This window comes from Salvelinus namaycush, chromosome 37, assembly GCF_016432855.1.
Source record: "Salvelinus namaycush isolate Seneca chromosome 37, SaNama_1.0, whole genome shotgun sequence".
NCBI classification, from domain to species: Eukaryota; Metazoa; Chordata; class Actinopteri; order Salmoniformes; family Salmonidae; genus Salvelinus; species Salvelinus namaycush.
The window spans coordinates 28597399-28609720 of NC_052343.1; the positions used below are offsets into that span (position 1 = coordinate 28597399).

At 45.8% G+C, this 12322-nt stretch overlaps 1 protein-coding gene across 1 annotated transcript; it reads right to left on the reverse strand.

The window, feature by feature from the left end:
* Positions 1-3131: 3131 nt before the first annotated feature.
* Positions 3132-11632, reverse strand: prune (prune exopolyphosphatase). Its single transcript, XM_038977103.1, has 8 exons — positions 11430-11632; positions 8238-8342; positions 7932-8134; positions 7569-7753; positions 7298-7456; positions 7044-7138; positions 4023-4181; positions 3132-3854 (listed from the first exon to the last, which is right to left on the reverse strand). The coding sequence occupies exons 1-8, from the start codon at positions 11466-11468 to the stop codon at positions 3468-3470; spliced, it is 1332 nt and encodes a 443-aa protein (XP_038833031.1). The 5' UTR covers positions 11469-11632; the 3' UTR covers positions 3132-3467.
* Between the last annotated feature and the right edge of the window lie 690 nt (positions 11633-12322).

Sequence of the window (12322 nt, forward strand, 5' to 3'; positions counted from 1 at the left end):
TATACAGAAGAAGGGATATGGAAGGAATTCGGAGGCAACTAATGATGACATCAGAGATACAGTGGCTGTCTTTCGCAGTACAAGTATCAGACAGAGACTAAGATCGGCATGTTTCATTCCAATTACCGGTATATTAATTATAGGCCTAAACCAAATTTCTATCTACTGGCATTATTACATCACCCCAGACACTGTTCGTGAATCCTGTCAACAGCTCACCAAATCCAGTGGTGGAAGTTTCCCTTTAGTCCATGGAAATCTTAGTTATAAAACAAACATGGGCAATTACTAAGCCCGTGCATGAATCAAAGCTTTGTCAGCTTTGCAAAGCCAGCGATTCAGCACTGAGGAAGTCATTAGAGCAGACTCCCAGGACGGATGGCATCTTTATCGTCACTACTGGCCTGGTTAGTGTCAGAGTGGCTTGTGACTTCCCATTTCTCCTTTTGTTAACCCCTGTCCATTGTCCAGAGAGCAGGTCATATGACATGGAGTCTAGAGGGGTGTAAAGGAGATAGATACAACACTCACACTTCAATACTCCATCTTTCCCTCTAACAATTGAAATTCACTACTCCATATTTTCCTCTTGCAATTGAAATGAGCTGAAACACTGATACCACTGTTTTAGTTTCAGAAAACCCACACCGCTATGAGCGTCACTTCACATTTGTTACACACACTGGTTGTGAAACTATGGGTTTCCACAGAATAAACTAGCAAAGTGGTAGATACATTCAGTTTAATCACTTACCCATTTAGCATATACTGGTCCCCCTGGTCTGTATAGGTCCCCATATCGTCCACCCTGTGAGTGAGATCAGATGATTATTACAGCACTGAATGGGTACCTCCAGGAACTAGAGTTTCTTGCAAAACAAGACAGCCTGCTGGCTCATCTGCCTTTCTCATGAGGAAGTCTGTTGATGTGGGTGGGTGTGTTTGTGTGGATGTGTCTATGTCAGTGAATTCACCCTCTTCCTGTCCCTACAGGTTTTTCTGCATTTCAGCAGGACCTGTTGTGGTTGTTTCCCTATTGCCTAAGGCTAAACTCACCTGGGCAGCTATGGTGCTTAGTCGGCAGATTGAAACATGTTTAGCTAGAGCCTCGCAGATAGAAATGCACTGCATAGAATAAACATAACCATTTGTACTCTGCATAATGAAGGCTTGTCCATTCTATACATTACATTTCTATCTGCAGTGTTCTAAACATTGCATCCCATTGAATGTGCCTCAGTTCTCCCACAGTCAGGGAGGAGTTAAGGATAGGAGGGAGGTAGGCAGGCTTGGGCGATATACCGTTTATACCAGGGTATTTAGAAAAATACCAACGGTATGATTTTCAATACCATTCTTTGGGTTGGGGGCACCCCCGCCTCGCAGGGCCTGCCGAGTTGCAACTTAAGTATAACTATAAGAAATAAATGAGGGCTCCAGCTATGCATTTGGTTTGCTAAATGTCAAGGTCAAGCTTCTTGGTTACAGTAGAAACATTCAATGCCCTCCTGGATCAAGATCCCTGTTGCCTCATTTGTTTTGTGCCTAAAAAAGGTGTGCACTTCTGGTAATACGTATACCCCGGTATGGTACAGAAACGGTATGAACATTTGGAAACGGCCTAACTCTAGAGGAAGGAAGACAGTAGACAGTACCACACTGGGAGGAGCCTCCATGGTCCCAACATCCTCCCCATCACAAATACTGAGTTGAAATAACGACAAAACAGGATAAGAAACTTTAATACTATTTAACCCTTTTCAACATTTCAGGTGAAACCATTACATTTCTAACTGTAAAACTTTAGTCATTTGGTTTCCAAATGATTAAAAAGGTCAAACTGACATTTTTCACTTGATTGTCCTTCATAACATCTGCCAATGGTCTAACCTTGACTGAAATCTACTCTACCTTTTGGTGCAGATTATAGCTAGATCTCAAAGAACACTGTTCTCATCAGTTTGGAGCATTTTATGAAATAAACAGTCATTTAATTAGACTACATCAGGCCTGGCAGTACCTTGAGTGGTTCTGGGGAGTCCTAGTTTCAGATAAAAGAGATCAAAGTATTATATTCAAATTAACATGACATCAGCAATATCATTGGTACCAAGTGCTTTACCACTATCAAACGGAAGTTACTGTATCTTCTTGCAATACAATTGCATATAATCAGATAATTCTTAAATAATATTTTTTAAATTATGTTTACATACATTTGTAGTATACAAAATCTTTCATTTGGAGAAGATACAGTATTATAATGGTGTTTTGAGTCAGAAGAACATTCAAAACTGATTTATTATCAATAAAACAGTCAGTCAAGGAATAATGTCTAGCTATCTCTAGCAATAACTATTCAACACAAACACTTCAACGTCAAACTGCTTATCAATTATGTCAAATCAACACTGCATATCATGCAGAGTAACACTTTATTTGGACAGTCCATCTGTAGATGCTCTACAGACTATCACATTTCAACAAACTATGTACTAAACGCCAACCTTAACCTAACCCTAAACTTAACTCTTACCCTAAACCCAACTCTAACTATTAACCCTTACCCTAAGCTTAGTAAGCAGTTGCTTATCAACAGATAGTTTGACCATCTGTAGAGCATCTACAGCTGGACTATCCAAATAAAGTGGGGCCGCAAATTGGTTTAGGCATCTAAAACAAAAATCTTCCTATACACATTAGTATAGGGCACAGTGCCTAGATGTCAAGATCAAGCTTCTTGGTTACAGTAGAGACATTCAATGCCCTCCTGGATTAAGATCCCTGTTTCCTTAGTAAGAAGACCACATATTGGTTTAGGCATCTATCACAAAAATGTTCATATACACATTAGTCTAGGCTGCACACACACTCTCGGGGAGAAGAGAGAGAGTGGATCTATTTTCTCAAATCTACAGCAAAATGTATTTCCCGGAAACATAACCGGGAGTATTTTTCCATTAACAAGGTTCCCACTTAAATGTCTTATTCCCATTCAAGGATGAAAGCATCAGTGTCACTAATATTTTTTGATTGAACCTTTATTTAACGAGGCAAGTCAGTTAAGAACAAATTCTTATTACACTGACGGCCTACCCCGGCCAAACCCTAACCCTATGGGACTCCCAATCACGGCCAGTTGTGATACAGCCTGGAATCGAACCAGGGTCTGTAGTGATGCCTCTAGCACTGAGATGCAGTGCCTTGGACCGCTAATATTTTCAATACATTTCCATCATCTCCAATATGATTGCCAGTGGATTGTTTACTCCTCTGTATTGGGAACAGTGTGACTCCCAGTCCTCGTCCCAGCGGATCAATGTTGTGCCTACCTTAACACCCTGCACAGTCACAAACAATCTGTACTGACTGGTCTGAATCCTGTTACGAGAACTCTCTGGCCATCCAGCTGTTATACAGGTTAGTGAGCTTGGGTGCTCCGCTGACCACCAGGAGTGTGAGTGACATCAGTGTCCCCCTGCGTTCTCCTCTTCGCTGGCCATCTTGCTGAACTTCTCCGTCAGAGCTTCAGCGCTGATCTTGGGCAGCCCGTTGTCAAGGGGACAGCCCTCCACCAGACTGTTCATAGGGGTGGGGGGGAAGTAGGAGTCCTCCTCTATCCCAACGTCCTCAGTGCACGCTCGTTGCCGTGGTGCCTCGTAGCTCTCCTCTAGGTTCCCACAATACACCTCTCTTCGCTCCCTGTCCCTCAGGAAGTCCTTGATGATGGGCAGCACCTTCTTCCTGGAAGCCAACGTGTTGCCCTGGAGATAAGCCCTGATGTCCGAGTAAGGGCTGCTCATTGGACTCAGGCTCAGACTGGGGCTCCGGGCTTGCTCCAAGGCTTGGCTCATCTGCAGGACAACAAAGACCATTCAGTTGATCATATAAAATAGAGATTGTAAAAAAAACAACAACACTGGAAACCCAAAGCTTACTATCAACTCTTCATAATGACTTACTTTAACTCTAGATAGTCAACTCTATGGGATCATGTCTGATTGGGATGTTGTAGTTCCTACCTCCCCCCTGTAGAGGGTGCTGGAGCTGTAGACGGCCAGCTGCCTGAAGGGCTCCTTGTTATCGTTGAAGGAGATCGTCATGGCCACCACCAGGTTGTAGCTGTGCTTGTGGCAGAACTCACAGAGCTCTTGCTGTAAGCTTTGTCTCTGTAGAAAAGCCTGAGGGACAACATTTATAGATATTACAGTTTGTTTGTGAATCTCAGTATAAACTCAAGTGCACCTGTTGAGTCCCTTTATAAGTTCACATGAAGAGGCAGGCACAGGGTTTGTGCCTTTTTACTTGTGGGTGGTTCCACCTGATTGGACATGTGGGGGGAGGTGATCTTCATGAACTAGGTGCAACATCCCACCTTCACGTTTTGAGTGTCTGAAGGGTGTGTCAGGCAGTAACACAGAGAAGTGTCTGAAGGGTGTGTCAGGCAGTAACACAGAGAAGTGTCTGAAGGGTGTGTCAGGCAGTAACACAGGGAAGTGTCTGAAGGGTGCGTCAGGCAGTAACACAGGGAAGTGTCTGAAGGGTGTGTCAGGCAGTAACACAGGGAAGTGTCTGAAGGGTGCGTCAGGCAGTAACACAGAGAAGTGTCTGAAGGGTGCGTCAGGCAGTAACACAGAAAAGTGTCTGAAGGGTGCGTCAGGCAGTAACACAGAGAAGTGTCTGAAGGGTGCGTCAGGCAGTAACACAGGGAAGTGTCTGAAGGGTGCGTCAGGCAGTAACACAGGGAAGTGTCTGAAGGGTGCGTCAGGCAGTAACACAGAGAAGTGTCTGAAGGGTGCGTCAGGCAGTAACACAGAGAAGTGTCTGAAGGGTGCGTCAGGCAGTAACACAGGGAAGTGTCTGAAGGGTGCGTCAGGCAGTAACACAGGGAAGTGTCTGAAGGGTGCGTCAGGCAGTAACACAGGGAAGTGTCTGAAGGGTGTGTCAGGCAGTAACACAGGGAAGTGTCTGAAGGGTGTGTCAGGCAGTAACACAGGGAAGTGTCTGAAGGGTGTGTCAGGCAGTAACACAGGGAAGTGTCTGAAGGGTGTGTCAGGCAGTAACACAGGGAAGTGTCTGAAGGGTGTGTCAGGCAGTAACACAGGGAAGTGTCTGAAGGGTGTGTCAGGCAGTAACACAGGGAAGTGTCTGAAGGGTGTGTCAGGCAGTAACACAGGGAAGTGTCTGAAGGGTGTGTCAGGCAGTAACACAGGGAAGTGTCTGAAGGGTGTGTCAGGCAGTAACACAGGGAAGTGTCTGAAGGGTGTGTCAGGCAGTAACACAGGGAAGTGTCTGAAGGGTGTGTCAGGCAGTAACACAGGGAAGTGTCTGAAGGGTGCGTCTGGCAGTAACACAGGGAAGTGTCTGAAGGGTGCGTCAGGCAGTAACACAGGGAAGTGTCTGAAGGGTGTGTCAGGCAGTAACACAGGGAAGTGTCTGAAGGGTGTGTCAGGCAGTAACACAGGGAAGTGTCTGAAGGGTGTGTCAGGCAGTAACACAGGGAAGTGTCTGAAGGGTGTGTCAGGCAGTAACACAGGGAAGTGTCTGGAGGGTGTGTCAGGCAGTAACACAGGGAAGTGTCTGAAGGGTGTGTCAGGCAGTAACACAGGGAAGTGTCTGAAGGGTGTGTCAGGCAGTAACACAGGGAAGTGTCTGAAGGGTGTGTCAGGCAATAACACAGGGAAGTGTCTGAAGGGTGTGTCAGGCAGTAACACAGAGAAGTGTCTGAAGGGTGCGTCAGGCAGTAACACAGGGAAGTGTCTGAAGGGTGCGTCAGGCAGTAACACAGGGAAGTGTCTGAAGGGTGTGTCAGGCAGTAACACAGGGAAGTGTCTGAAGGGTGTGTCAGGCAGTAACACAGGGAAGTGTCTGGAGGGTGTGTCAGGCAGTAACACAGAGAAGTGTCTGAAGGGTGTGTCAGGCAGTAACACAGGGAAGTGTCTGAAGGGTGTGTCAGGCAGTAACACAGGGAAGTGTCTGAAGGGTGCGTCAGGCAGTAACACAGGGAAGTGTCTGAAGGGTGTGTCAGGCAGTAACACAGAGAAGTGTCTGAAGGGTGTGTCTGGCAGTAACACAGGGAAGTGTCTGAAGGGTGTGTCAGGCAGTAACACAGGGAAGTGTCTGAAGGGTGTGTCAGGCAGTAACACAGGGAAGTGTCTGAAGGGTGTGTCAGGCAGTAACACAGGGAAGTGTCTGAAGGGTGTGTCAGGCAGTAACACAGAGAAGTGTCTGAAGGGTGTGTCAGGCAGTAACACAGGGAAGTGTCTGAAGGGTGCGTCAGGCAGTAACACAGGGAAGTGTCTGAAGGGTGTGTCAGGCAGTAACACAGGGAAGTGTCTGAAGGGTGTGTCAGGCAGTAACACAGGGAAGTGTCTGGAGGGTGTGTCAGGCAGTAACACAGGGAAGTGTCTGAAGGGTGTGTCAGGCAGTAACACAGGGAAGTGTCTGAAGGGTGTGTCAGGCAGTAACACAGGGAAGTGTCTGAAGGGTGTGTCAGGCAATAACACAGAGAAGTGTCTGAAGGGTGTGTGGCAGTAACACAGGGAAGTGTCTGAAGGGTGTGTCAGGCAGTAACACAGGGAAGTGTCTGAAGGGTGTGTCAGGCAGTAACACAGGGAAGTGTCTGAAGGGTGTGTCAGGCAGTAACACAGGGAAGTGTCTGGAGGGTGTGTCAGGCAGTAACACAGGGAAGTGTCTGAAGGGTGTGTCAGGCAGTAACACAGGGAAGTGTCTGAAGGGTGTGTCAGGCAGTAACACAGGGAAGTGTCTGAAGGGTGTGTCAGGCAGTAACACAGGGAAGTGTCTGAAGGGTGTGTCAGGCAATAACACAGGGAAAGGCTCTGATAACTTGAGGACTGTGTTCAGTTTAGATCTGAAGTGAGATTCTACAAAGAATTAATTGGTGAAACATGTGCATTGTGAGATGGCATACTGCAGTAGAACTGGGTACATGATAACTAGTATTTGAACCATGTTATTATCCACCAGTAGTAGGTATAACCTTGTGTTGTATCACATACTGAATAGTTAAGATACACACCCACCTCCAGTGTCATATATATCACACTGACTGCCAGTTTTAAATCTCCTTCCGATGCCACCTTCATGTCTTTCAGTAGCATCTGTTCTGTGGTGAGACCTGGGAACAAGGGAATACGAGCAAAAAAACATTGTAGGTCTCCCTCTCCTTCATACTTAAACATGGCATTGATATCATGGGATGACCATCGTTCTAATCTGAGAGGCAAAAATCACACCCACAAGGCTGAGCTTCAGGTATTAATCCTGGGGTGTTTACCTGACACGTCAAATTTAGCATTCTGCAAGGACTGGAAGAGGACGCCCCTTGGTGGCAGGTTGGGGAAGTGCGTCTCCAGGAGGACAGCGTACTGGCTGTCTTTAGGGGTGACTTTCCCTGCCTCTGGGGCCATGTTCACACAGTCTAACACTATGGTGCCTGTGATCACAAAGAACAGGATGTCAGTCTCTTCACACAGTGACACAGTTAAAGACATAGTTCACTAAATACTGACATGATTTCCACATACATCAGTTATATTTCTGGTTACCATATAAGAGCTGGGCCACCTGTTGGTCGAGGACTTCAGGGGCTTTCTGGATGATCCGTTCTGTCACCAGGGTGGTGCAGGAGCCCACCGTCTCCACGGTAACGGGACAGGAGGGTGAGGGCTTCCTCTCCAGGAGGTGATGGTCGATCACCTCCAACACCGCCTCCTCTAGATCATGGTCAGAGCTGCAACAGACAGCCACACAGTCAGTCAGTCAGTCAGGGACTTTAGTCAAGATATTTCAAGGAGTCTCTAGGTCAGTGTTGCTTTTATAGAGATACAGGTGATGATCACAAGGGGAAGTGTTTACGTCCTGGATGACTGTCAGTGGACAGGGGTTAAGGTGTCATGGTTGACCCTGACCTGGGCAGCACGTTGTGGTCCACCAGTGTGAGGTCCAGCCGGCCGGCCCGGTGTAGACTCCCCAGGTCCACCTCGTCCCGGAACACCAGGTCATCCTGGGAGAGGCCACTCTCTCTCAGCAGGAAGGCATTGTCCGTGCGCAGCGGGAACTCTTGCCGGGGAATGTTCAGAACGGGAAGAGGAATTTTCCCAGAATCAAGTGTCTGGGAGGGGGGAGAGAGAGGTGTTATAACACCTGACGCTTGCTCTGTTGAACCATTCTCAACACATGGGTCGGGTCCAAATGATGGGGTGGGTTACTCTCACCTTGGACAGGAAGTATGCGTAGGCCAGAGCTGACACCATGGAGTCCAGGTCACAGGCCTCGTTCCCCAGGACCACATGGAACCCTGGGCTGCCCTCTGCGTTCCCCTGAGGAGGGTAGAGTGGGATGAATACAGTCACAAGAATATCCAACTCCTATGAGGGGATTTACCATGAGAAAATACAGGGCAGTCTATCCATTACTCTTGTAATGGGCCTTCAAAGGCAATCAGATGTGTCTTAGTGAGTGGACAGTGCTATGTGGACAGGCTGTGTGTGTGTGTGTGTGTGTGTGTGTGTGTGTGTGTGTGTGTGTGTGTGTGTGTGTGTGTGTGTGTGTGTGTGTGTGTGTGTGTTGTAATGTCAATGCACGTCACGATGATGCTGTTCACTGGAGATTAGGTACTCTTGGTTCTGCACAATGTCCCCCATCCTAGAGTAAAACCCTGGACACTGTTTGAATAGCCTTCTGAAGGGTCAATGGCAGATCCCAGTGTAGCCTAAAGTGGATGAGCTAAGGGCTGACTTCCTTCCCCTGCCTGAAGGCTCTGGCTAGCTCTTTGTCAAATAGCCTTAGGATAATTCCATCAATGACCTCAGTAGAGCAGACTGTGATGTAATGGCTAAGCTACAGCCTGCTAACTCCACTACATGTTTTTGTTGAACGTTTTAATGTGGAGTTGAGAAACAAGTAGGGTGTTTCATTTTCCCAGAGCATGGCTGTCTGTGACAGCGGCACGAGTCATGGGTGCCAGAGCTAGGGGCTAACAGAGACAGCTTGTTGCGATAACAAAAGCCGGTCATGTGACAATTAGCCAGTCTACAGCCTGAAGTCTAGCAGCAGGTAGCCTTGCAGTTAAGAGCATTGGACCAGTAATTTAAACGTTGCTGGTTCAAATCCCCGAGCCGACTAGGTGAAAAAATAGAATTGATGTGCCCTTAGAGCAAGGCACTTAATCCTAATTGGTCCTGTAAATCGCTCTGGATAAGAGCGTCTGCTAAAATGTTCCCAGTCAGTGAGGGGATTATTAACATGCTGCCCCCCCTCCCGAACACTCAGTAGTACAGTATGGAGGTATAGGGAAGGGACATCAGCCATCTGTTGCAGATCAAGAGTAAACAGAGTACTGAAGTAACTCAACTAGACAGGTGAAAGAAAATTCTCAGGGAGCATCCACAATATAACCCAGTCTCATCTACCCACGATATAACCCAGTCTCATCTACCCACGATATAACCCAGTCTCATCTACCCACGATATAACCCAGTCTCATCTACCCACGATATAACCCAGTCTCATCTACCCACGATATAACCCAGTCTCATCTACCCACGATATAACCCAGTCTCATCTATCCACGATATAACCCAGTCTCATCTACCCACGATATAACCCAGTCTCATCTACCCACGATATAACCCAGTCTCATCTACCCACGATATAACCCAGTCTCATCTACCCACAATATAACCCAGTCTCATCTATCCACAATATAACCCAGTCTCATCTATCCACGATATAACCCAGTCTCATCTATCCACGATATAACCCAGTCTCATCTACCCACGATATAACCCAGTCTCATCTACCCACGATATAACCCAGTCTCATCTACCCACGATATAACCCAGTCTCATCTACCCACAATATAACCCAGTCTCATCTATCCACAATATAACCCAGTCTCATCTATCCACGATATAACCCAGTCTCATCTACCCACGATATAACCCAGTCTCATCTACCCACGATATAACCCAGTCTCATCTACCCACGATATAACCCAGTCTCATCTACCCACGATATAACCCAGTCTCATCTACCCACGATATAACCCAGTCTCATCTACCCACGATATAACCCAGTCTCATCTACCCACGATATAACCCAGTCTCATCTATCCACGATATAACCCAGTCTCATCTATCCACAATATAACCCAGTCTCATCTATCCACGATATAACCCAGTCTCATCTACCCACGATATAACCCAGTCTCATCTACCCACGATATAACCCAGTCTCATCTACCCACAATATAACCCAGTCTCATCTATCCACAATATAACCCAGTCTCATCTATCCACGATATAACCCAGTCTCATCTATCCATGATACTGTATAACCTTTGCCTTTTGGTCATTGTAAATAAGAATGTGTTCTTAACTGACTTGCCTAGTTAAATAAAGAAAAAATATCCACAATATAACCCAGTCTCATCTATCCATGATGTTTTCAGATTGATGCAGAAGGAGAGGAAGCCACTGTTAACTATTGAAATGCACCGCACCTGTCTTTCATTTCCCATTAGACTCATCTCTCAACCCAGCCTTACCCATGTACACACTGGATAGTACATCTGCAATAAAAGCCCTCTGTGTGTGCTGGTGCTGACTTCTCTCCCGCCTCACTGAACACTGAGTAAATAAGGTGTGACGCTCTGAGGCGCTATAAACACGCTATGATCTCACTAATCTTGACAGGGCTTGTTTTGAACCCAAACAGTGCTCTTTTCACTTAAGGTCAAGAGCACAACATCAAGACCCTGAAATTAAAGCCATCGTGTAAATGTAAGTGTGGCAGACATGCAAAGCAAAAAAAATGCACGTGGGCATATTGCCACCTGACAGGCACCTGACAGGCAGCTGACCCTACAAGAAATGTACTTTCATGGTCCATTGCAATTGAACAATTATATTTGTTTGAATATCACTGAAATATATTAATGCAATATATCATACAACATAATGCAGCAGTGTATGAGTTATATTTAACACAATTATGTGATCACGTGACAATGCTAATTAGCTTGGCTAGCCAACTAGCTAGCTGTAATTACAGTCTATGTACAGTACAGTTCAAATGTAGCTAGTGTACGGTGACAACTGTCTCAGTCTGATCTAATTTGATGCGCATGCACGAGCCCACAAGCAATACCGTGACCATGCGGCAGGCTGCTGTCACATTGCCTTACTGTTTTTGAATGACAAGTCTTTCGACTTGATCTAGTCGGAATTTAATGTCTAGCTGGCTTTCTCCTGATATCTCTGAAACCCCCACTAATTGAATTTGTCCATCAAATGTACATGTCGAAGTTATTTACAAGACTACATAACTAGCTAACGTTAGCCGTTAAGACAAACTAAACATTGAAAATGGATAAAGCAAGCAAACCAGACAGTCGATGTTCCTACCTTCAGAACATTGCGACAGCTTTTTAAAAATGTATCCATGGTTATCGGGTGCACTACGTAAAGACAGTCTGAAATGACAGTTTGCTGGTTGTCTTTGTTGCATATAGCTAACGTTAGCTGTATCTGCACGTCTCAGGAATAAAAAGATTGCACTGTAAGTTTGAAATGTTAATGTCCAAGAGTCGTGCGTGACTCGTCTTGGGCTGAAGTGACGTTCAAAGACAGGACGTGGTATTATGGGTAGTGTAGTATCAAATATGGTTTACAAACTGGTCGTTTCAAAGAGAACGGTTGTAGCAAAGATTTTTATAACTACACCAAGATAGACCACAGCCTCCCGTTTCCAATGGGAACAAATGAGCCATAGTGGGCAGAACAAGCAAGAAGGGGGGCAGAGCCAAATACGAGCTAGCGGGATCCTATTGGCGCGTTCTAGCGTTCTTTTCTTCACATTTCCGTTAGGGAACGCCTACTCTGAAGTGCGCGTGTGCAATAAATTATTTTGTATTTGCACTCCTTCTAAACAACGCGACTTTTGAAAACTTTTGTAAAGGGTAAAGTCTACAAACCTTAGTCCACTCTGTTCATAACATATTCCAGTTTTGGGAACAGAAAACTGTGTTGAGATCAAATGTTTCATTGGTAGTGATTGGAAACGCCAAGCGGATGCTTCACATTTAAACATCCGGTGAAATATCTGTCTCGTTGTTCTGTGGTAGAGTTAGTTCTAAAAATCAATGGTACGCAGTGTCGAGAGGTTTGTGATGGGATGCCGCTAATGTCAGAAGTGACTTTTAGTACCAGGTTATGATAATTTACGCAGCAGGTTAGTATAATTAACGTAGCAGTTTAGGAGAATAGGTTAAGGTTATGAAAAGGGTTGGGGTGAGCTA

Bases quoted from the DNA above. Each gene is read 5' to 3' on its own strand.
- prune (XM_038977103.1), bottom strand. From the start codon at position 11,468: ATGGATACATTTTTAAAAAGCTGTCGCAATGTTCTGAAG. The intron at 4,182-7,043 runs GTGGGTGTGTAT...GTTGTCCCTCAG, and splicing joins TGATATATATGACACTGGAG to GCTTTTCTACAGAGACAAAG. The intron at 3,855-4,022 runs GTAGGAACTACA...GTTGTCCTGCAG, and splicing joins GCACCCTCTACAGGGGGGAG to ATGAGCCAAGCCTTGGAGCA.